The sequence below is a fragment of the Pseudochaenichthys georgianus genome, chromosome 15 (assembly GCF_902827115.2).
Source record: "Pseudochaenichthys georgianus chromosome 15, fPseGeo1.2, whole genome shotgun sequence".
Taxonomy (NCBI): Eukaryota; Metazoa; Chordata; class Actinopteri; order Perciformes; family Channichthyidae; genus Pseudochaenichthys; species Pseudochaenichthys georgianus.
In genome coordinates, this window is record NC_047517.1 from 16134574 (window position 1) to 16160948 (window position 26375).

Here is a 26375-nt window from a genome sequence, read left to right on the forward strand (position 1 = left end):
GTGGGGTAGGTAAGTTTCAAAAGTTTTCTCAGAGTTTTTGATGTGGCTCAGTATCTCTTAGGTAGAAGTTACAGACAAAGAAATCCCTCTTCTCTCCTTTTCTTTCATTTTCTCTTTTATGTGGAACTGCATTCAAGAAAGTTTGAATGACTTTTCCCTTTGAGACATTTTCCCACAAGGCCACCTCAGGGCAGTGTGTTTGTACGTGCGTCTACACTTAAGGTCTTGGTTCTCTCAGAAGCAGTGGACCATCATCTTTACAACCACTTCTAGGCTCACTGCTGAGAGTGTGTTTTCATACTGTGAGGCCTGTCTGCAGACGTCATGCAGGGTTGTACAGAGAGTCTATGATCTAAACCGTTGTGGTGCATAATATGCCACAATATATCGGTGAATTCACGTCAGTCAAACCAGGCATTATTCTCAGAAGAAGTTACGTTATTGACACCTTTTCAAAAGCAATGATCATCCTGTAACTCTGCAGTAAGAAAGGAGTACGTTGTAATTGTACAAACAAAGCAAACAAAGTGTTGGCTTGCTTACTGAGCGGTACAGCTACAGTGCTGTAAAATGAACTGGGTTGTTCACACTCACAAGCCAAAGCAGATGGTCACAGATTGAAACATGAACATACACTATCAGTCTCGTAACCAGCCAACTGCTGTTTCTTGCTGTTAATTATATCGATTGGGTTTATTGGCTAGACCTAAAATGTCAGTATTTGGGTTATTTTGCTTTCATAACCAGTCTTCCTTCCTGCTACTGGAAAGAAAATGCCTAAAATAACATTTTGATGTTTATTTTTAAACACTTTTTCTAAATGCATCTGTAGATTTCCTTTTAAAGTCACCGAAAGATATCAATGAAAAACTCTAATTTTATTAGAAAAAACTTGTTGCAGAAAAGAGAATTTTTCTTGTGTAAATTCTATGTAATGAATCAAACGTTTTATTATAAAATGGACATGTTCACATTTTTGACAATATTGACCTATGTCTTGCGTTATGTATGAAAAAAGGCTGTTTCTAGTTATTATGCATCTGGAACAAACTACCAGAAACCTGCAGGTCCGCTGCAACTCTGACTACTTTTAAATCCAGGTTGAAGACTTTTCTTTTTGCCGCTGCTTTTAATTGAACTATTCATATCTTAAACTACACTGTAACTTTTATTCATGTATTTTATTAATGTTTATTTTTTATCTTTGCTTTTTAATGACTGTTTTTAAATGCCATTTTCTTAATGTCTTTCATTTTTGTAAAGCACTTTGAATTGCCTTGTGTTGAAAGGTGCTATATAAATAAATCGCCTCTAATCAAATATAATAATAAATAATGATTTGTTTAATGGCTGCTGTAATGACAGTATTTTGGTGGGATACAAATGGATGTCCCAAATTCCCTCTATGAGAACAATTTGACTAATTTGTCAACAAAATTACTGATCATGGAATGTATGAAGATTTTGAAAAATGTAAATCGTTTAAGGAGAATACATTTGCATATTTAAAGATTTTCCTTTTTACCTGTAGGGTCTCACCTCACAATATCTCAATGTGAATTATTTTCATCATAGGATTTAAAATGGGAGGCAATGTGACAACAATATCGATTGCAAGATACAGTTTGAAAATTACAATCGTAAAACTATGCAGCACACGTAGGCCTGCAACTAGCAGACACGAAAATGCATTAGCAATCAATTTAAGATGCACAATCAGTTTTACGGTGCTCATGCTCCTGCTTAGAGCTCTAGTCAGTCATCTGAAGCACCTGAGTGGATGTGACTCACGAGCATCATGTTCAGCTCAGGAGGTTTTTATCAATCGGCAGGATTAGTAGCATGTCCCAGACTAGGCTTTGTGATTACGCTCAACAGAGCACAGCGCGGGCAAAGAATTGAGGGACATGTGAGTCGCAGTATCTGGAGCGTGGCAGGGCCGCTATCAAATTTCACAATTGAGCCTGTTACTCGCATCGCACACGGGAGATTAACCCACCCACCTGGATTTTGACGGCAATAGAAAGGGAGTTCAGCTCTTTATCCAGCTCTTTGAGGACTACCAGCTTCTTCAGCGTGAGGCTGCAGAGCCTGTGGAAAACACACAGAAAGGAAACAGATTAGTGGCATGACGAACACAGTGTTAGCACACCTTCATGACATCCTCTAGGGATGAAGAGCATGGCTGACAAAGCAGCACCTACTATGGTTCCTACTTTTACTTTAGTCAGCATGTATGATAACAACAATAGGCAGCTTTCAGGAATCTTCAATGGCTGCCAAGAAAGTGAGTGAACAAACGGGAGGGCAACTCCGTAATAAAACCCTTTCTTTATTCAGCTTGGTGTCCCTCTTCATTATGGATCAAATCTACGACTTTTCTTTAGGGAATGGAGCCCCAAAGTGCTACTAAATCAGGATTCATGTTGTCAGCTTTATGGGCGAATTCTTCATGGAAGGTGACACGGCACAAAAAAACTGTGACATGTTTTGGTATTTTTAACTGTTAAGAAAAGGAAATCACAAAACTCTTATCAAGAGGCTAAAAACATACATTGGCATGTGCAGGCCCTTGTTTAATTAATTAAACAACTTTTACATGCCTATTTGAGTCCTCGAAATATTTGATGAACATTTATAAAATAAGAACTAGACAAATTTGAAATAGTTTTAGCTGTTGCCTAGTGGCTTAAAAACAGTAAAGGATAGGCCAGTTGTATTTAAAATCTGTTTTTGTGTCCCTAATATTACACTTTAAAAAAAATATATTATTCCAGGGTCACATTATTACCTCAACACAAGAAGTGTTCCTTGAAAGATTGCAAAAAAGTGTATGAAATAAAATAACGTATTTCTAGCAGAGAAATCTGCAGATGGGCGGAGGATCCGCACGGGGCTGTAGAGCAGCGGGTTGCCTGCCCCTGCTCTACAGTGACATCATCACACAGCACAGCACGGTGTGTGTTTAGTGTATGTGCTTGTTTGCATGCATTTGCATTTAAACATCTTCCTCATGCAGCTTTTCTGATTATAGTAGCTACATTTGTTCTAGGCCTCACTTTGAATGAGAATAAAGACATTCGGGGCATTATATCAGTACTCTAGATTAGAAATCATGCTTTAAAAGAGCACAAATGTATGCATGCATACACAGACAACATTACATGAGTTTATACAATCATAAAACAAACATACCTCTTCTGTTTATAGGTGAGCATCGCCTCTGAGATGGGGAACTGGTGAGACACGTTGGCGCCGACCAGATACTGAACGACTCGTCCTGCTACATCGATGTTATCTGCAGGAAAGGGGGGGGGAGGCAGATTGTTAACAACCTCTGCTGTCTCTTGTCTGACTAACAAGCTGCAAGACAATTGATGCACATGCTAATTCTCACATACAGCAGTTGCTAGAAGAGTGCGCATTAATTATTTTCATTCCACTGAAGGAGGAGGGGGAGTGTAAAATGCCATTAAAAACGTGGGTGAAGTCAGCCATAAGACACACAAGATGAATTGTGTGTCTAACAGAAAGCCTCTGGGCCACATGTATGTCTGCCAAAGTGATCTGTGGAAACGCCGGCGGATTTTTAAGCGTTTACTTATTTTGACCTCTCTGCAGTTCATTCTACTTCGTCTGATGGAACGTACTCAGAGCCATCCACGAAGGACCCAGTACTTTAACATACTTTTTATTTTCTTGGAACAACTTTTAAGATGATACAAACATTACAGTATGTGTAGAACTGCCACTATTGCACCTACTGTGTGCAAATAGGTGAGGATGATCGAGGCTTATCCAGAAGGTCTGGGCAAGAAGAGTGAACATTGAGTACAAATAATTAGAATACAAGCTGAGAGGAGTATCAACTGGTTATGAAACAGCCTCAGTTTAAAACGGATGCCTCTGTATGACCTAAATAAGCAAATCAGCAGCGACTAGATTAAAAGTTAGACAGTTAAAAGGAGCAGAAGGGCATTTTTCTTTAGAGGCTTTTTTTTTTAAAGGCTTTTGACACTATACTTTGTGGTTATGTGAAAGAGAAAAGAAAAAGTATAGGGACTGTGACTGGATTGGGTATAAAAAACAGCCCAAAATCTTAAGACTGCAACTTTGAGAGTCTTTGGGGTGAGTATCTGAGTCAGAGTTTCTGACAGCCTGCTTGGCTCCTTTAGCAGACAGTTTACAGGGAGGAGGAGCCGTGCCATAATCGAGGACCATTTGCTACACTGCAGCAAGCTGTAGCTGTCTCTTGCAATTGGAGGAAAACCTCTTCTTCCCATCCATCAGCCCCTGACCCATCCTCTGACCCCATTTCATTCCCTTTCAAGTTGGCTGAACATTAGACACGCAGCCTTTCTTTGTAGCCCCATCAGAGCCGTGCATCCTACCTGAGGCGGGCCGCTCTGTCCTGCAGAACAGCTCCCTCCACGCAGTGTCCATAAAGATGCTGTTGAACCGGCTGTCAAAGGAGGCCACATACTTTGCCAGGGGATGAGAACCTGTGCAGAGAAAAAGCAATGAATGAGTACACATAGGGTATTTTCATGCGTCTCTTTCAAAGTCCTTCTAGTGCGGCAGCTTTTAGCGATTCTAGATGAAAATAATGCTTTTTTTGCCAAGTTTGTTTATCCTTATCTCAATTTGTTTTAATGTATCATAACAAAGGCCGTGAAGCCCATTTGTGGAAAAAGCCGGGCAGTGTTGTGTTTTTTATCGTCCTCCTTGCTCTACGGCCATTAGAAGACCAACTCAGTCATACCATTTAAAGCCAGGCATCTTCCGCTGGTTTCTCATGGGGAAAAAACAATGTCAAACAAACACAAAGTAGCACTTATTAGATATTATTACATGGCTTAGTTGAATGCTCGATTCTGATTGGTTAATTTGGACATTTCAGAGGTTGTTAATACTCGATAACACATCGCTGCTAAGAAAAATAATGACCATTGCTGAGAAGCATCAATGAGAGAAGAGAATAGGTTAAAAGACAGAGTGGGACATTAGAGAAATCAGCAGAAGAATGCAGACAGGAAGTCAACAATAAGAGGAACACGGTTTGGGCTGCTCTGGTTTTGTTTAAGGACTTTTGGCGAAAAAGAAACTAAACAGACAAGCACAGTTACAGTAAACCCCGACCAGTGCTTCCGTCATTTTAAGTTATGTTGTTGCAGTTCAAGCCATTGGTACGCTGTGGAAAGGACAATTTTTTTGTCAGCAGAAGCAATACGATAATGTTTACTTCAATACAATATATATTTATTAATATTAGGAGTCAAGTAATTTGTTTATTTAGTATGTGGCCTTGTAATAAGCGGGATAATGTGCAACGAGGCGGTCATTATTGAAAAAAGAACACCCTTCAGCAATCTTTCAAACAAAGGTGGTGAGAGTGCCAGAAGAAGACGCTTTGTGGACACAGGGCCTTAGCTGGTGTTTGCACTAATCCTGGACGACTTACCTATGGGGATGACCAGGAAGCGTATGTAACTGAGCCAGTCGGGTGTCTTGTTGGCCAGCTGCTCCACGAAGAACCTCAGGATGGTGCTGAGGTAACTCTGGTCGCCGGCCACCGCCACCTTCATCGTCGGGGGTGTCTGTGCATTGCAGTTACAGCTGCGAGGGTTGACATAAGGAAAGGAGGGGTGAGCAATTAAGACAGAGATTTGTGTCGGGGGGGGAGCGTGAGAGAATTCACGGCTGTCTGAAGATTTATACCTCAAAAGAGGGTTTTTTTGTTCCCTGGTTCAAAACCGGTTAACACCTTAGTATCAAAAGCCAGATTATGTCATGTTATAATTTGTAATACCAGACACTTGCAAGAATCTGCAAGTCTTTCTGGAGTTAGACCAAATATTGCAAGAGCTTGTAGATCTGGATCGTACAATCCTACGACTCAGTTTAGCTATGAAGACCAAAAAGAGTGTAAACAATATCTAAGAAATGACTTTGTAGCTGAATGCTTCGGAGTTTGAGATTTCTGAGTAAAATGTCGAAAGATCATACTGTCCAATAGCACAACAGGACCTAACTATGTGTGGGTTGCAATTGTCCTTTTTCTCAGAGATGAAATTCCAGGAGAAACCCAGGAGCCGGCTATATCTGTGACAGCACCGAGCAGTTAACATCAGAGACCTTCCACATGACATGACCCCAGCTGGACTAAACAGGTCGACTGAGGAGCAGGTGTGTAAAGAGTGGAAGTGTAGTGTATTAAAGAGAAACAGGTTTAACAGAATCAGCAGAGCAAACGGAGACAGCCTCAGGTTCCCTCTGACACGACATCCTGAGCAGCTGGCAGCCGAGCAGAAGGATCCCAGGAAGAGAGTTCATGGGAAAGAGACGCATCGTGATAGAATGGGTTCACACTAGAGGAATTCAGCAGCGTAAGCGATAAGGCTAAGTCGAACTCGGCTTATAACGTTGAAATTAAAATAAACATTTGAATACAGCCTTAATTAGATTTATATAACCACTGGCATGCTGCAGGTTACATCCATGTCTGCCCAACACCGCATCGCTTTATCACTTTATCCTATTTAACATGCTATGGCTAAATGTATTTGTGAGGTCACAGTGACTTCAACGAAAATGCTTATTCAGCGAAAGTGGAGGTTTGGGACAGATTTGAAGAAATTCCCTCATGGTCTGAGACGTGTTTGCAGGAATGGCACGGCCCGACCAACGGACAACTCGAATACCTCAATAAAATTAGATAATATTCTGTTTCTGCAAGGGTGATGACATGGATTCTAAGCTACCTCAAAAAACCTCACTAGAAGCTTTAAAGGTAGAAAAACAGACATTCTTTAAGCGATAGCATCCTGGAATTCTCTGGCAGCAGGCCAATATAAACACACACTTGGATAACAGGCTGCAGGATCACACTTTCTGGTGGCTATGGTCTTTCAACTAATGTGTGTGTGTGTGTGTGTGTGTGTGTGTGTGTGTGTGTGTGTGTGTGTGTGTGTGTGTGTGTGTGTTGTGTGTGTGTGTGTGTGTGTGTGTGTGTGTGTGTGTGTGTGTGTGTGTGTGTGTGTGTGTGTGTGTGTGTGTGTGTGTGTGTGTGTGTGTGGTGTGTGTGTGTGTGTGTGTGTGTGTGTGTGGTGTGTGTGTGTGTGTGTGTGTGTGAGACTCACAATCTCTGGATGCGAGTGACGATGGTGTTGAAGGCAGCCTGAACATCAGCAGCAGAGCAGGTGGACACGATGGGCTGGCCCTGCTCGTGGAGCAGCTCGGACACATACTGCACAGAAACACAGGAGGGACACCATGAGATCATGGACACACAGGATGCTCGGTCCATCGGGTGGGAAAGACAGCAAAGGAAAACATTTGGGATGCAACTCAGGACTGTTTTCACTTTTGATTAGTATGTCTATTATTATTCTAGATTAATCATTTGGTTTATAAATTGTCTATAAATAGTGAAAGAATGTGCATCCCAGGTTCTCAAAGTTGAAGGTGATGTCTTTGAATGTTTTGTTTTGCCAGTCCTTTACCCAAAGATATTCCCTTTAATATAATATAAAACTCTTAAAAATAATTGAAAGGCTGAAAACAATATTATTTTGCAATGAAAACAATTATTCGGAGGGAACGTCTTATTTTACTCATTTTCAGGTTCATATTTGTATTTTGTGGCTCTACTGTGACATGTGTACATGCTTTACATGTCTGAAATCAGAGCCCAGTCTGCTCTGATTGGTTAGCTGGCCGGCTCTATTATGATTGCTCAATCACTTAGAGATGTCCCGCCTCTTAGACTTATCATGTTCAATGTGTTGAAGTGCTAACCAATAGAAGCACAAGTGTGACATAGCGATGTCAATATGTTACACATAAAAAACATGCTACTGGGGTTCAACTAAATGTTTGTATTACTGCCTTTTTGCAATAATGTCAAGAAATGCTACTGGCATGCCCCATCATGCCTGATCCTGCCCAACTCTTTCTACTGTAATGTGTTAATGTTTAAAAGTCCACTGACCTGCCCTTGCCACTCCATGGTGTTGATGAGGATGATGCTCTCTGGCAGGCGTTCGTCAGAGATGAGGATCTGGTTCAGCTGGTCATACACAGACTTCCTGGGAACCTTTGACACAAAAGAGAGGCAGAGGTTATATTTTCACATGCATAGAGGACACATATGCGGCTTGGTGTCACCTCTTCGGAGGTGTTTTACCTGTGCGATGAGTCGTGAGTCTGGGGAGCACTCGCTCTCCATGCTGCTGGTCCTGTCGCTCTGGGCCTTGGAGTTCTGTCGGTCTTTCATGGAGGTACTGCGAGGACGCCTCTGCAGCCTGTTCTCCACTTTACTGAGGACGAGAGGAGACACGAGGTGTTCAAAGTACACGACAGAAAGAGCAGGGAACCTAAATGTACTGGGCTGAGAACATGACAAAACCTTTAGGAAAAAAGATCCCTTTCCAAAATACAAGAAAATAAATCTAAAGTAACCTATTCCCGCTCGCATAGTCTCTTTATTCATGCTGCATTGCTGAAATTCCATACGATCCTTAGTTCCACAAGTGAAGGTTGGCTAGCATGCTGACGGATTCTGTGTTTTCAGCTGAGCTGGACCAAAGATTATTCTGTTAGCACAGATCGCTGATTTGCCCTCATTATGTTCTATGAAGTTAGCTGGAAGTGATGTAATGTTGCCCCATTTAAAAAATATCCTTTTAAATGGAATATTACTTTGACAGCAACCGGGCATATGGTAACGTAGCAGGCAATTTGGATTGTGTGCTCTGATTCATTTGGCAAGCAGTTAACACACAGTCAAAATAATGAAAACTCAACTCCTGGTACTTGCTCCAATGTTTTTTGGAAGAGGGGAATAACGGGAGTAAAAGAGATGCATTCTCTCTCTAGATAAGTGCTGTAGATGTAATGTGTGCCTATGTGTGAGGTTTGTGTTTATTTTGACAACTGATAAATATTTTCGTGTTAAATTTGATCATTGAATTTGGTGGAATGAGTGTTTTACCATGCCGTTACCATTCTAAAGCGGTTAACTCCCCTGCTTCCATAGGGGAAACACTGGGACATAACATTCTGTTGTGCACATGTTTCCAGATGTGGGGATCAGCACTGTACCTGGGAGACATGTGGTTTTGGGACTCCGTCTTGCAGAGCTTGCCAACAGTGCTGGTCACCCGCTCAGTGTTGACATCCCAGCTGCTCACCTCCCCCGGCCCTGGCCCGCTGTCCTCAGTCTCTGGCTCCTGCACCAAAAAAAGAGGTGGGGGGGGGGGGGGGGCAAAGATTAGCCAAAAGGGCTGGAAGAGGACAATGCTGATGTTTATCGTTCAACACAGGCACTGTCATGTCCCATCTACTTCTACATCAATGTTTCTCTGGGGTTCTGGTTTGTTCTGTATTCTTGATGTGCTTTTGTGCGTGGTGCAGCATTTCAAAAGTAAAGAGTTGAAAGAGTTGAGGCTAGTAAATAATAGAGCATGGCTGTTGAAGTAGAAGATAATGATGCGAGACCACCATGATGGAAGAGATACAAAAAGTCAGGGTCTCTTAGCTAAGGAAACGCGGTTCCTGCGGTTTTATTTTACCCGTTTGAATTGGGTTAGTGGAGCGGTGCGACCAGCGCTCAGAGGGGAAGCAGAACAAGGTTAGACCGACCCGACGGCACACAGACAACAACAAACACCCCTCGTTCGACCGCCATCAGTCAGGATTTTTCCAGCATGGGGCCGCCTTGTCTCCTCGACTGATCCATAATGGATGACGGTGCTGTTTGGTTTGCTTGCCCTTGCTAACCCCCTCCCTCATTGCTTTTTCCTGGAAAACAACCAAGGCCCATGGGAGGATAAGGGCACTCAAGTGGAGAAGGGCAGGGGGAAACAAATCTGAGAAAAGAGATGCTCAAAGGAGATTTTGCCAAAGACAAACAAACAGAAAGTAAAACTGCTGTTGTTCCAAACACATACCGCGACGGTTTGCTTCGGTGTTGCTGTCATCTTGATACCGGGCCCCTTGCACTTTACATCTGTCCACGGTCAGAAAGTCACCAGTCTGTAGGGTAAACACACATAAGCACACACACATTAGACCATTTGAACCTTCTCTGGCAAATATAAATGACAAACATGTCACTGCTCACCGCTCCACCGAGCTTACTGAAGTGGCAGATCTGACAAGTACAAATACCTCTAAAAGCTTCTCTATGTTCCACTGTAGCCTCCAACTCACATAGAAACCCCAAAAGAAAAATGGACACACTTGAAGGGTTGAAATGTAACCTAGTATATTCACTCAATAACTGTACTACAGCACACATTTGAGTATACCCATTTTTTTATTTGTCTTTTTACTTCACAAGATTATTTTCCTTAAACCTCTTTATACGCATCCAGGGAAAATGTATCTTCAATTTTTGTTAATTGAAATTAGATTTTTCTTAAATAAACTGAGGTAAATTGTTTCTTTATGTGTTGAGAAAATAGACAGTAGACATTGATGATACAGTAATATAATACAACAATTCTATGTAAAACACTGAAAGGGGATTTTCACCTAATAAATACTTAATCTATTTGTTTTTTAAAGTACATATGTCTGATAAAACCTGCATTCTTTTCAGTGAAAGACTTTTATTCGTGTTGGAATAATGTTACCGTGTGAAAGATCTGAATACTTGCTTTACCCTCGTGTGCTTGTCTGAAACTATTTAAGTGCATCTTATAACATTCATTTATTTCAATTAGATCAAACACTTAACTGCTTCGCCTGCATTCATGAAGTTCGACTGGAGACATTTATTGAGCAAGATGGAGGGCTGTAGCAGTGTGAAATGCTCGGGGCTGTTTTATTGCAAGCTGAAATGGATTCCCAGATATTTATAAACAGCGCTCCCTCTCTAAGTATCACACTCAACATGTCTCCCCCTCTCGGTCCTTGTTGCTTCCAGTGTGCCATAAATCTCTGAGCAGTAGTTCAGGGATGCTCCATCCAATCTTCTCTGAGCATATGTGTGTCTGTGATGGTGGTGGAGAGGTCATTCAGTGTCAGTCCCTATAAATACTAGAGGGCTCTAGGGGTGAACAGGGCAAGAACTGCAGCCCCCCCCCCCCCCCTTCCATTCCATCCCCATCTGCAGGGGTGGGAGCTGCATGCTCAGAATATCTTTCCTGTAGTATCATGGTCCATGGGAATCCCTGAACCACAATAAGCAGAGAGGACTGCCAGATATTTAAACACTGCCCAGAGGCAATTCCTTTACCTAACCCTGTTTACAAGAACTTCTCCAGATACCACAGAGGAAGACCTTCATGGGTAAACAGTGTGGTGGAGAGGCATCTGGGCGGCCTGGTAATCAACTTACAGGACAGGACAGCTCTCTCTGCTGGCTCTTTTGGCTGTGTATGCTTCCAATTTCGGTCTGAGAGCTGGAGTGAGACATCCCTTCAAAGAACGGCCTGAAAACAGAAACAAAGACAATTTGATTAATTTGTTTAACTGGGCAGTCCTAACTGAATGGCCAATTGCAACTTCAGACATGTTGTAAATACTTCCTCGATTTTGTATTTCCAAAAAACCCACTCAAACTGTGTAAAGATTGCGCCCATAAAAGATTGAATGCCTAGAAAAATAAGACAATTTCTGAAAAGATGGCTTAAGAGGTAGGGCTGCGCGATATGGAGAAAACAAAATATTCCAATAGTTGTGTAAATTTTTATTAATGAACTACTTTTTGCTTTAAACTCCATGTTCAATGGGTGGGTGGGCATGTTCCTTTAAAAAACAAAAAAACATTTCCAAATACAATGTGGATGTTGAATGTGGATATTATGACAAAGTGGGTAGGCAAAACAAAAGAGCAGCTACAGCAGTCTAGTAAGTTCTGAACATAATATCACTACAGTAATGCAGCCTTTTAAAGAAAAGACAATTACTCAATCAACAATTATTTAATGTCAGAATATCCAAAAGCTAAGACAATATCTAGTAGCCTCATATCATGATATCTAGAAAAGGATATTGCTAAATGCCCAGCCTTGTGCCACATACTTGAGTTTGGGCTTGGGCGTACTCAGGACGCTCTCGTTGTCCTCCATCTCCGGCCCGCTGTCGCTCTGGTTGTACACCTCCAGGCTGTCGTAGAGTAAGTCCAGATCCTCCTCCACCTCCTGGGTCTGGTCAACAGGGTCAGAGTCCAGCACCTGCCATATAGGGATAGACACATCATCAACACATCAGTACGCTGTAATCAGGGATTTGAAATGATGGCCATGGATTAAATAAGTGTAGGGAGTGACTGGTGCTGTGCATTAACTAATCACTTTCACAGCTGGGCTAATGGAGCCTAACAAATGAAGGGGAGCACTGAATGTTGTAAAATGAGAAAATCTATGCTATAAATACATCTCTGCCTCGGTCCTAAGAAGGCCAATTAAAAGACGAGTGAGTGCTGGAGGAGAGCTAAGGTTGCCGGTCCTCGATCGCACAGTGGGGATGTATATCATAGGAGCCACACACAGGCAGCCTGCCTGTGGACTAATCAGGTGATTAATGCCACTCCATAAGTGCAGAAGCTGGCAGGGAGCAGATAAACACAGTCTGTCCCCTTCCTCTCCTCCCGGCTATGTATTTATAGAGCTGTAGCCCAGCACACTGACTGGCCACAAGGAAGGGATTAGAGCCAGGGGAGTTGATAAAAGATCATCGGGCCACCTGGAGCTTCAGGAATCATCCAGAGAAGCACAAGTCCCCTGGCCTCGAGGGGCTTGTATGTCACACAAGGGTCTTAATAACATTTGTTTCTATAAATGGTGTAGTCAAATCCCCTGAAACCTCCATAGTTAAGAATGGAACCTGATTTCTTTGTTGATGTAATTTATGGACTGTTTTTTATTTTATGATATCTTTAGGTTCTGTAGTTCTGAGATATTACAACAAAGTCAGTAAAAAATTGAGGACAAATTGTAGGAAAAAGACAAATAATGCATATAAAGGGGATAAAGAAAATAAAAGACAAATAGTATATATATTATTATATATACATAGGGAGGCTGTGGCTCAGTGGAATAGTGCGCTGATGCAGAGAGCATGTCATTGTGTCCCTGGGTAAGACACTTCAGCCCAAATTGCTCCTGTGGGGATTGCCCACAGAACTGAATGCATGTAAGTCGCTTTGGATAAAAAAAAGTGTCCAACAAGTGACATGTAATGTAATGTTATACTGTATGCCAGTATTTATCCCTTTATTTCCTTTAGATTTGAAGAGTAAGTGTAATTTTTCTTTTTAGCGGATAAAGTTGATTATATTGATAATTGACTGACTAAGGCAATGAAGGGAGGGTTTCTTTGCAGGCAGCATATCTGTATTTTACTCAAGGCCTTAGCAATCTTCAAAAGGTATTTTTCCCTTTCATTTAAGTACTGCGACGTCAGAATGTAGAAGAGGGAAAGCAAGCCAATGGTAACAAATTCAATATATTTCACAGTTGAATGGGAATTATTATCATTATAATGGCCTAACTAACACAGATTAAATACTAATGGACATGTAGGGGTTGTTGCACACAAATGGTCGACTTCCTGCTGATGACCAGATTTACAAGCTGTTATGTAGCATCCACAGAAACATTTATTTGAAAAAGGGACATGAGAGAAGAAAAACACAAACCTCAACAGGACAAGTGCGTGAGCGTGCATTTATCACAGGATTATGTGGTGGAGAAAAAGGTTCTTTAATGGATTCTGCATACAGATTGCTGCTAATGGAATGTATGAATCATACATCCATGAGCACAGAGGTAATGCAGCCATAATTATTCGTGTACCTCTGTTGGGCGGCAGTGATTTCTTCTCCAGATGGGAGACATTAGCCGCAGCAATATATTGTTTAGACAGTCAATACTGAGCTTATTTGCTCCTGGCCCAAGGGCAATTTAATAATTGATATGTTTCACAGCTGACTTGCTAAAAACTTCATTACTGTAGGGCTGAGACATTACAGGGGTGCTGTTTCTCCTGGGTGTCGATCAAAACAAAAAAGTAAATTATTCTTTTCACACTCACCTCATCTGTTACCTTGAACCTTTTCAGCAAGGCCACAAACTTCTGCTTGAAGTTAGGTTGCTGCAAACGAAGAAAAAAAAAAACATGCATTTATGAAAATCAGAGCCCCCTGAAAGGGAGTAACTGTCCTCATTAGATGTGCATGACAGCTGGGCCCGGGCTTATCACTTCTCCCAGTAACTGTCCACTGGATTACTCATTCACATTCACTCTATGTAAAGACCATTATAATCACTCCAGTGAACCCACAGTGTTCATTTTACGTGCTCATCCACATCGTCCTAATGGCTTGGACAAATGGAACACATTGTGCGCTTTCCCTTTAAAAAGCTAGTACGACAGCCAGAGCAGGTCCTGATTTGTTCTCGTAGTCAATGATTAGCGAGCGCTACACTCCCATGTGGTGGAGAAAAAGAGGCGACTTACCCTGGTCATGGAGGTGGTTCGGATCATTTTCCTCCGGGCTTTCTTCGGCTTCCTGACCTCGTCGTCTTCATCATAAAGGTCCTGTGAAAAACGAGTGGGTGGATGAGATCTTATAATAGCTCCCCCTACAATTCTACCTGTAATCATTAAGCTAAATGTAGGAAATACATCGTTATACGACTAAAAACTTGTAAAGGACAACTGCTCCTGGCAAAATCTATTAGGGAACGACTTTAATTTTGTTTAGCTAAATTGTATATGTTATACTTTAATTTCGTATATGTATTTGATTGAGCTGGCTATTGCAGGTTTGTTTTAAGCATTTTCTGGCTAACCTGGGCATGAACTGCGTCATCGCTGGCTTCCTGCTCCGACGAGTAGCTGTCATCGTCCTCCTCAGAATAGTTATCCATGTCTGGGGAGCGGTCTGGAGGTACACACACAGGAAAAACATCAAAATACATTCATGTCTGGGCAGTCTTACCAAAAGTAGTTTCACAGAAGCTTTGTTGACATTTTGTTTTGGAACTGAGTAAGCATATAAGCAGCCTTTGTTGTCATTGGTAGCCTAAAAGGTGTTAAACAAACAAAACAGAAACCGTTTATTATAATTTAAATCAAGATTCCAGCATATTGTGTACTTTTTATAATTCTTAATTTCCTGTCCTTTTCCACACCGCTCATCAGTAATTAATTACTTTGACTACATGGAAAGAATAGTGAGTACAATTTAATGCAAAAACGTTTTCTGTGCACATGAATAATGCTAAAAGTGCTTGCTGAAATGTATTGAAAGCTTATATGTAAAGTAGATGGGACAGCTCATGTTTTACATTCTGATGAAGTTTTAATAACATTTTAGTGGTTGAAGTTTTAGTACCAAGTCAGATTTTATTGGTTTGAGCAGCCACATTCCCTAAAAAGCCCCTTTTACTGCGTGTTTGACAGCTGAGCACAGATCAGGCAATGGAGGATCTTTTTTCTCTCAACATCCTTTTGCCTGTGAAACATCCAGTTCAGTCCTCTTAGCTGGGATGTCTGTTATTGAGGCTGACTACAGAGGACACTGGAATAATTCTCGGTGCATGAGTTAATCTGTTATGTTTGAGCAGCCTCTTTAATAACTTCCAGAAAAGCGAAGGATCAGCATGGCGGGATGAAGGCGTGGTGTCCGAGCATGGCCCAATAATTCTCCCCCGTCCATCATTTGAAAAGTGTAAGGCAATAGGACCTAAGTCTGTTCAACTCTCACATCAACATTAGAAGCATAGCTGGAGGGAATAACATATCCTTGGCCACAGGTTGGGATTAAGAGTTTATTCCTCTCGGTGGGGAAATAGGAGCCATGTGGAAGGAGGAAGAGAGGGGCCTGGGGGGGGGCGCTGGCTCCAGGGAGAGGGCTGAAATTACACACAGGATTTGAGCGAGCAGCGCTGGTACAGGCTGGTCTGACAGAGCCATGTAGAGGGACAGGGGGGGGGGGGGGGGGTCCGTGCTCACCTGAGGTTTTGGTCTTGCGCCCGGCCTGGCCGCTGCCGTCCTCGTGGTCGATGGGCTGGCTGGAGAGAGAGTACACGCTGATCTCCGCCACACGCACTGGCGCCTCCTTCACGTTGCTATGGAGACCCAGGATCTGTCCTCCGTCTGTCGGGTGTTGCATCACCTGGACACGGGAAGATTGACTTTGAGGCTCGCTATTGATTTTTAAGAATCCATTCAAATACAAAATGTGCTCTAAACCAATTATACAAGACAAAGTAGTTTTTTTATATATCTCTCTCTTGAAACACTTCTGATAATATTGTCTTTTATTCTTTTTTAAAGCTGGTATAATAGGATAAAATAGCTATTTTAACAAATACACAAACATATAGAGAAACATTAAAGGTCCACCCCCGACCTACAGCACAGGTATGGTAATAATTTCTTCTTCATTCACAATTGTAAACAACAATGTAAAACATGTAACCTGTAAAGATCTAATGTATGCAAATAAAGTATAATACAATATTAAAAAGGACAATAAGTGCACAAGAGGATGATTATGCATACTACTTCACCAGCCTAATTGGTGTAATAAACTAAATAGACCTGTATTTTTTATAATTTGTTAGTTTACATTTACAAGATATTTTCAGGTGTTCTATGTGATGTTAAAGGGGCCTATTATGCACATGTTTTGGTTCATATTTGTATCGTGTACCTCTACTGTGAAATGTTTACATGCTTTCATATTCAAAAGTCAGATTTATTTTCATTCTCTTTCACCCTCCGTCTGAAACCAGAGACCAGTCCACTCTGATCGGTCAGCTGGCCGGCTATGTTGTGATAGGTGAACCGCTTAGAGATGTCCCGCCTCTTAGTCTATCACGTACAATGTGTGCTAGCCAGTAGAAGTGCAAGTGTTACGTAGTGATGTCACTATGTCAAGTAAACAAAGGAGTCCAATGGAGGCGTTTCAGGCAGTGGGGGAGTGTGTGGGAGAGAAACTCCCTCTGGAGGGAACACAGGGATTTTAGCCTTTTCAGACCATTTACATGCACTAAGACATGTATAACACACCAAGGAAAGAAAAAAACAAACAAAAGCACGATAGGGCCCCTTGAATTAAATGTTTCATTGTCTTAAAAAAATAAAACAGAGGACACATGTCTAAAATTCAAGTCTTTAAATCACTATCAAAATAGCATGGAAGTAATTTCTTCAACAGAGAGGCCTGATGGAAGAACAGTATCTCTCTTTCCCGAAGAACAGACACCGATACATCAGAGATTGGGAGGGCTTCTGTTACACTGATTTATGCTCGCAGAGATTTACAGACTGATTACGAGACCTTGCTATCCCTAAGAAAATCTCTGGTTATTACATTCTGAATGTGGAAATGAGCCGCGCCAATTTGCTCATATCACAGAGACAAACAGCGTAACGCGGTTTGCATAAACTGTTATGAATCAGATGAGAAAGGATGAGCTTTCATTGTAAGCTCTATCTGGGGGGTACTTTCAATATTTCACTTGATGAATAGCTGCACAGGGAGGAGGCTCGCTTTGCTCAAACACCGTCAGGGGTGCACTTACTCCAATGCTGCATGCAAATTCAAATAACTGTGACTTCCTCCCACGTAATGCCCCGATGGATTCAGAATGAGGGCAAGGGAGAGTCAACTCTACAGCAGATGACAACATAATTACCCGACAGGATCCAATAATGGCCAATCTAGCTTTATTCATCGAAGTCTGTGGGTTGTTTCGCTGCAGAAAGCACCAAAACAGCACCGCGGTAAAGTGGTATTTTAAAATGCAATAAGCATTGGTATTGTTTTAAATGTCAGTCAATTTTTGTCCTGGGGCTACTAGTGGGAAGTCACTTTAGCTGAGCATGAATGGGCACTGTAATTACCATTTGAGAAATGCCCTCTTTTCCAATAAGTATGGCGCTCGATATATGTCTAAATCTCTCTTCATCTTGATTTCCCTTTCATATAAACAGCAAGCTAATTATGTCCTTCACAAGGCTTTTAATTGATCTCCATCTGCTGTACAATGTTTGGTTCAGTGCGATCCATAGTAGTAGGCATGCCATCAAAAATCCCCCACTGTGGTCAAACACGAGAGCACTTTGCTCGTGCGCAATGATGCAAGTGAATGACCCACAATTCAACAGCAGTCCCTACAATGTGTGATATCCACTGTGACAGCAGGCATTAGTAAGCAAAGCAAGAAGTGTGTTGAAAAAAAAAAAGGCATTTTGAGGGTCCAGTGGCCAAACATACAGTTTGACATACGTGCAACATCCCCACTGAATGTCCAGCTGAGGCAGGACTGGTAGTACATAATGTTAAATAACTCGGATGAGGGGAAAAAACCAACGTAATCTTGTATATCTGCATCAAATAAACATCGACAAGTGGCATCATGTCAGCTTGCAGTCTATTATTACCGCATAGCATGGCTGAATGCACTTTCCAGAAAGTGCATGTGAAGCCAGCTCCAGATGGCCCATAATCTCACACAGCAGTACGTGTGATGAGCATGAATCATCGGAATGATGGGTAGAGCAGGACTGGCGAACCAAGACATTGTACATAGACACTGACAGCCACGTCAATCACCAGCTGAAAGGAAAAATGATGTTTCTCAAGAGAAATTCAGTGAAACATGAAATGAAGTGGTTGAAAGTACCTCAGCCATATTGATGACTCCCACAGCCAGAGTTTGTATCCGAGGATGGTTCGATTCTTGTAGCGTTTCCTCCTCTGCAGCATAATCTGCAGTCTGTTGGCATCCCTCTTCAGAAAATGGGGGTACTGAATAAAACAAATATAAACACAGATTGATACATAGACCACAGTACATGTTCATCAGCGTTTAGATGGAAACTCACTTGCAGACAAAGGCCAATAAATTGTATTTTCTCCATCGAAACCAAATTCTTTATCAATTATTCTGCTGTGCTGTGTCTCTATTCAGCGAATATATATTTGTACCATGCATCAGCCACAGAAAAAGGACATTTCCCACCATGACACAATCCTGGTTCAAGTTTTCTGTAACAAATACAGCCAGTACAGTACTCTGATGACAGCAGTGAATCAACATGGTAGGTGTTAGAAGGCCTGAAGTATTACTAATGGTCTGTCTGCTGGAGTGTGTTTGAAGTGTTATTGAACCTTCATCACTTCAGATTATATCTCTCTCTAACACTTTATCCTCACATTTGCTCTTTGAATCCAACTTGTCTGTGTCCTCTGGAGTTTAATGTCTTTGAAGGCGTAAACTGAACTTCACATTGACTTGACTTGCCGTTGTTGGTCTTGAATATTCACAAAATGACAGTTAATGTCTGTTTCAGAAGTTGGTTGAACATCACTGCCTCATGTCTATTTCTGCCTCAATTTTTTATTCAACAGCAGCATGAATTTACTCAACAGCGATGTCATTTTTGTTCAGAATTTGCAAACGTTTTACACACATGCAACATATATATATATATATATATATTTCCACAGCTTGTTCACTTGTGCTGTCATAATTCACCGAGATGGCTGCCTTGCAACTTTAGTCCGCACGCGGTATGCAGTGTCTATTTTTTAAAATCCAACCCATTCTGTCTGCTTCAGTGACTTTGGTAGAGATTATTTCTTGAATGGAGTAGGGTTGCACTTGGAAGGACACAGTATGTGACGACAGAAACTACAACACTTCCTGTCCTGCTACACATAGCTCACACCTCTCTCCACAAAATAACATTAAAAAGTGTGGCTTATATTAACAAACTGGGCCTGATGTAATATATACAAAATACTGTAAATACATGAATACATTTACAAAAGAAATGTGCACGTGGTAAGGAAGGGGCTTTAACAAATTCCTCCCTGTCAACTAGCTGCAGTATCAGTGTGAGAATTCACAGCAGAACGTCAGTGCTTGCCTGGAGTGAGAATGTGAGCTCCAGATCCGTCTCCATCAGTCCGTTGGGTGGGAGCACGTACTCATTTGATCTCAAAAGACGCTTTGAACCCTGTAAGACAAAAAAGCAACGTTTAATTGGTACATATAAATAAAAAATACGTTAGCAGCTGCCTTTAGAATAAGAAAAATACCTACAAATCTCCTATCAGACCACAGCGACTGAGTGTGCGAGCCTTATTTAAGGACCAGCCTGCTTCACATTCACACATTTATGCAGATTCGCACCTTGAAGCAGCTTAGTACAAACAGTCCTCTACTCCTTCACAGTGCTACTGGAACAATGAAATATGGGTCAGATGCCGAGCTCAGGGACATAAAGAAGTGTTCCTAACTGGCATTAGTATTCAAAAAGCAGAAGCCTAATCACAAGTCTGCTCTCCACTGTCTCCATTGGCACCCTAAGCATCTCAGACAAAATCGGTTAGGATTTATAACGATGCCTTGAGAGAGTTTGGTATTCTACATACGTTGTTGTAGCTGCTACGGTGCAGCCACTGTATTTCCAGCTAATAGACACCACATTTAAATGTTATTATCTAATGCTTTATATTCTAGTTGATAGAGACTAATCGCCTAAGCTAATTTGGGGGCTAGCACAAACGTCTTGTAGCCAACTGTAGCACAAGGTTTTAAATGTCTGGGGTTCTAGAAGTGTCCTCCACCTGTAAGGACACCGCCGCACAGTCTGTCCTCGGAGAACCCGTCTTAGCCTTTGAGAGCTTCTCTTACATGCCTCAGATTAAAGTATATCATGTTCCTCGTTTAATTCTTCAACTGAGCTTGTTTTTGGACCTCTTCTAATCTCGAAAAAACAGAGTGTCGAGAGTGCGAACGTGAGAACAGGAACAGCTTCTCAAGTCTCGAGTTCAGAATGTAACGTCGAGCCGGGAGTGAGAAAGACCGGCATCTGTTGTGTAATATATTTGGAAACTCATCAGCTGCCGTACAAATTTCACAAGTCATCTGAGCTTAGTTCAGGTGTCTACTGAAGCTGCCAAGAGTATTAATGAAGTATATCCTATATCTCGCTTTATTCCCATGGAACTCTTTAAGAATCCTGAGCAGAGGGTGCAACTGTGGATCCTTATGTCATCAGAGCTGCTAAAGCATGTAACAGATACCGAGAATTCATCAGAGGTTAATAGAAGGAGCCGCTACATTCAAGAATGCAATGGGGCCTCTGTAGGAACATCACAAGGATAAGTGATATGAAACGGCACACTATAGTGCACGTAGAATTGTAGACATTTGTTTACTTCCGTGACATGATGATGCAACACTTGCGCTTCTTATGGCTAGCACTCCAACACATTGTACATAATAGGCTAAGGGGCGGGACATCTCTAAGCGGTTGCACAATTACAACAGAGCTGGCCAGCTAACCGATCAGAGCAGACTGGGCTCTGGTTTCAGACAGAGGGTGAAAAGAGGTGCTGCAGCACAGGCAGTATGAGGACAAATAAAGACCTTTTTGAACATTAACGTATATGTAAACATGTAACAGTAAATACACAATAGGGCCCCTTTAAGTAGAGCAATTGCAACTGTTCTTCCAAACACATTTCATCCCACTTCCAGCTCTCAAAAAAATATGATGGGGTATTTCTCTGTCATGTGTACCTGAAGCAGTATTACTTACTACTTGATAATCATTCATTACAATGCATCTGAGAACAGTTCTGCCACTTATGAGCTACTGATACAATCAAATAATTCAAATTAGCAGGCAGTAAGCCATTCTCCAAGTTCCAATTGTATCCCTGGCAACCAGCCTTTGAATATTTGAGTGATCTGAACATTTTCCAGCAGGCTCAGCTGTAGCAACATTGTCTCCGAGAGAAAGATCTCTATCCCTGATCATTCTTGTTTACAGTTTACATGTTCTGTTTCTTCTACATTGTTTTGGGGATTTTTGAAAATCTTTATCAAATGATTCAGATATTTCATTTTTTCATTCATTTCCAAATCTTGCATGAAGTTGGAAACTGCCACGTGTTAGTCTACAAACTTGTGATATAAAAGTGTGAAATATTCAGAAAACACATAACTCTTTGTTTGTATAGTATAAAATAAAGGAACATTTTGAAAGAACATTTACTGCGCTGTCAATATCTGAAATGAAACCAAAGCTTTGAATAACTAATGGGGAAATGGACATAAAGAACATTTTGCTGACACTTGCAAAGCATTCGGTTGTATTAAGCAGTTTTCTATCCAGCCCTAATGGCTCAATATGTTCCACAGCAGGACACGCTGACAGTACCTTGACAGTAGCTGCAGCTCCTATTTTATGTTTAAAAGCCAAAAGAAGGGAGATCTCTGACTCAGTATGACCTTGTCACTAATTTGAGCTCCACAAAGAGCCCTCTTTTCTCATGCTCACTGGCTGGTACAAAGAATCAAGGCACAAAAGCCGAGCACTCTCAAACTGCCTGACATGCATTAACAATACGGACCCTTGGCAGGGAAAGCTTGTCTGAATGTCCTTTCCTCCCCACCCCCCTTTCTCTCACCCTTTCTCCCCTGCTACAAGCTTCTCCACTGTCTTTCTGGGGCCATTCGGGGGGATGTCAGTTACCCCTAAACTCTACCAAGCTCAAAAAGCCTGTGGGAAAAGTTCAACTCCTGTCAAAGTTACTTCGTTATGTTAAAATCTCTAAATTGGCTCTACTGTTGGCAGCAAAGGCAGGAAGTGATTTAGCTTCAGGACAAGAGCTCAATGTGTGTAGAGGCTTCTGTTTCACTCAACACACACACATAATTAGATCTCATCAGTGGAGTGGAGTGCAAATGGAAGTGCTTTGGACAGCGGCCTGTCCTGAAATGAGAATAGCCCGCCTTTCATATAATGATCCAGCTGACATCAATGTTTGGCTAAAACCTCAGGAAACCAAATACAATACAAACTGCATGATCATGTGCACGTGCTACAAGGCAACCCAGTGCAACAGAGGGTTGTTTGTGGGGGCCTCAGCTACTTGAAGTGACCCAGCGGTCTCCAGGGTGAGAGACAGAAGACTATCTCCAAGGGAGCACAGAGGCTCCCTCAGACTGAACTGCAATCACATCAACCCTGCTGCCTGCTTTGGGATAACATCCAAATGGTTAGCCATTACTGGGCTTGTGTGTACTGTGCATGGAGCCCACTTTGGAAACGGCTAGTGTATGCTGGACACAGAATGGAGGACATGCGTCGATGAGGCTTTGTCGTTCACTGGTTGGAAACAAAACCCCCCGATTCCTCAGTCATCCTCACTAACCGTCTCTTCAAACCCGTATTGCTGTGTTCTTCCCAGCCAAACCTGCTGGAAATTGCATTTAATGCTCCAGTTCCGGAGCGGCGTTACACGAAGCTTAGCTCGGCTGTCCTCCGGGCGGCTCAACAGAAATAGAGATTTCACGCTCGAGAGAGAACGTAGCTCATGGATAAAGCCACACTTGGTTGCTTGCTTTCTCCTTCAGGGTGACAGTTAAGAGGAGATAATTTGTTTCACTTGAAATAGCCAAGTGCAGCTTAAAATTTCAATTACATTGCAAAATGAGGGGGACAATGTTGAGACAGAGAGAGAAAACTGACAATTACAGAGGCATCGAGGCAGAGAGCAGTAACTACAGAAACAGTGGAGTTAATGTAAAGGGTGTTTGAGGCTCAAAGGCTTTTAGCCAAAACTGTGAAACATCTCTAAAACGTGTAACAATTGACCTTACAATAAATACATGCATTTCAATATGTGATTTAATAGGTAGTCCAATATCACATGTATTTGACTAGACTCTGCACAGATGGCAGATGTTTATTAAGTTAAACGATAAACTTAATTATTAAGATGTATGAGGATCAAAATTGAATAACTTAATTGATTTTGCTGCCAAAAACCGACACAAAAATGGGTAAATGATCTGTAGCTTAGGTTCTTTTACCAACTGTTTGGTTTATACCTCCATTTTATCATTACTTGCAAAACATTTTATTTATGCAAAACAATCAAGGCGGAAATGCGTATTGTATCCTTATCCATTGCTCTCAACCCACCTAGTGTTACACCAAGATGCAAATATGAAATATATTTATACAAAATAATTAATAAAATAAAAAACTAATATATTGATCCTCAGTACATTTTAATGAATACATTTAGGAACATAAACATATCAAATCTACCTCACAATACATGTCATTCAGTTATTTCCATACATTTTTTCCTGCCCTATTACGAATCCTATATGACATTATTCTATATGCAGCAGCTTTTTAGCAACCCAATCCTTAAAAATAGGTGTTCCAGGTGCTTTACATCTCCGAGCAAGATCTTTCTGCCCTATCATTATCGCTCTCTGGGTCCATTTGTTCATACATGGAGGGAGGGCCAATAGAATCCCACCATCTCTACCATAGGCGGCGCGTGAGGCTCAGGTTTGGGAAGGCTAAATAACTTTTTTTTACCTGACGCTGCCCGCCTCCGGCGTCTATAGAAAAGAGATCAATTCAGTGAAAGCACCGCCTGCTGACCAATCAGAGCTCAGTGTGTGGAGTTTAAATCTATCAAGTCATATTACAGGATAAAGGAAATACAGTTTAAACTGCCGTATGCAAAGAAGACGCCGACGTGTCACATTTTATCATTCATATAATATCATAATATATCACATTTCCTTATCTGAGTCAGCTTCTCGAGCCGTATCTGGCCGTGCATCACCTACATTGTCACATACTGTATGCAGAAGTATTATTTTAAGCAATACATTAAGTTGACTAAACACTCAACTCAAATGTAATTCAAGACAGATCCACTCGTGTCTTAGATGGGGCAGTGATATCATACAACTGTTGTACGCTTTCAAACACTCGGTAGGCCTAGTTATTTTTTAACCAGTTGTTCTGTATTCATCTTGCAGGTGCAACTCTGTGGCTTGTATCCTGGATTATATGTTTAAGTCATGGATGTTTAAAGTTCATATTTGTCTAATATTAGTTGACTTTTCATTAATGAAGTATGACGCTGCGCTGTCCCTATTTGTGATTGGTCAAATGTTGCTAACCCCGCCCCTTTCACGTGAACGCGCTCAGCTGGTGAGAGAGACCCTGGCTTGATTTACCGAGTTGATAACCAGCGTCGTAGGACCGCTTAGCGAGATCTCGTTTGTTAGGGTTAGTTTAGATAACTCAAACATATCCAGGGTCTGTTGAACTGGCTTCGTAGTACAGGGCACAGGTGCATAGCAGCGCTAATGTCAAAGACACAAACATTATATTTTTATTTTACCAGGATGCAGTGACACAAATATTTGGGAAAGCTTAGCCTTCCCTAGCCTACAGCACCCGCCGCCCCTGATCTCTACACATTTTTGCAGACAAATGTAACCGTGGCGTCTACTACAAAATATTGTCTCAAAATGTTCTGTTACTATTACAGTGCATGAATTAGAATGCCCTCTCTCCTTCTAGTTTCCAAACACATCGTAGAATCCATTACGCCTAGTCTCATCTCCAGGGCCAATAGTAACAATGAAAAATCATTAAATCCCTCAACATAGCAAGAGAACAGCCACACATTTAGCCCATTCATCTTCATCAGATGAAATGCCTAAATCCATTTCCTCATAATTTTTACAGCAATATTTCCCCTATTGGACAATAACATTTTATAATATTTGGTTTCTTCTATTTCCTGTTAGATCATGTTTTATTCTCCAATTATAATCACAATTCTGCAAGGAAGCCTCACTCACTGGTAGGGCTGTGCGATTATGGCAAAAATCATAATCACGATTATTTCTGGTCAATATTGATATCACGATTATTAAATACGATTATTCATTAACTTTGAAAACATCCATTTCTTGAACTTTAATACAAATTTAAAGAATAATTTGAACAGTATGTTTTTAACAGTTGAATACCCTGAACTTTAAGTATAATTCAACTGAAAAACCAATAAAAAAAAATAAAATTATACATTTATATCTACATTTAAATAAATAATATCAAAAATAATAAATAGCAATAAACAAGAACAACAAATATTTTAGAGCACTTCCACAAGCTACTAAACATATATAAATATGATAACCAATGTCACTCACAACCATAGCTCACAACTAATGTTTAATTATACTGCTACACGCAGTACTCTTATTTTGGTAACCCCATATCCGGAAACACGAAGTAGCTGAGAGGCTCCAGCTTGACGAGGTTAGTGAAAGTTGACTGAATGCTAGACACCGGAGAATAAAGACCCTATGATAAAGACTAAAAAACTAAAAACTAACTAACTAACGTGTTTATATGGATTTATTAAACAGACTGCGGTCACAACACAACCTGACCAAGAGGGCTTTTGGATGTATAACGCAAGACATAACGCAAGACAAAATGACAGAGCATCATTGCGAAAGGGAATGCAGAAAAATAATCGTTTTCTTTCGATTACGTTG

At 41.2% G+C, this 26375-nt stretch overlaps 1 protein-coding gene across 1 annotated transcript in view; it reads right to left on the reverse strand.

Annotated features, from left to right (window-relative positions):
- The window catches only part of LOC117460199 (phosphofurin acidic cluster sorting protein 2), a 90360-nt gene that overhangs the window by 32193 nt on the left and 31792 nt on the right, over positions 1-26375 (reverse strand). Inside the window, 19 exon segments of the mRNA XM_071205597.1 lie at positions 2004-2091; positions 3196-3298; positions 4392-4502; positions 5462-5616; positions 7140-7246; positions 7991-8095; positions 8186-8318; positions 9103-9230; positions 9573-9628; positions 9951-10035; positions 11345-11438; positions 12031-12182; positions 14044-14103; positions 14470-14550; positions 14805-14896; positions 15970-16132; positions 18651-18685; positions 18688-18775; positions 19900-19989. Coding sequence (XP_071061698.1) covers positions 2004-2091; positions 3196-3298; positions 4392-4502; positions 5462-5616; positions 7140-7246; positions 7991-8095; positions 8186-8318; positions 9103-9230; positions 9573-9628; positions 9951-10035; positions 11345-11438; positions 12031-12182; positions 14044-14103; positions 14470-14550; positions 14805-14896; positions 15970-16132; positions 18651-18685; positions 18688-18775; positions 19900-19989 — 1926 coding nt within the window.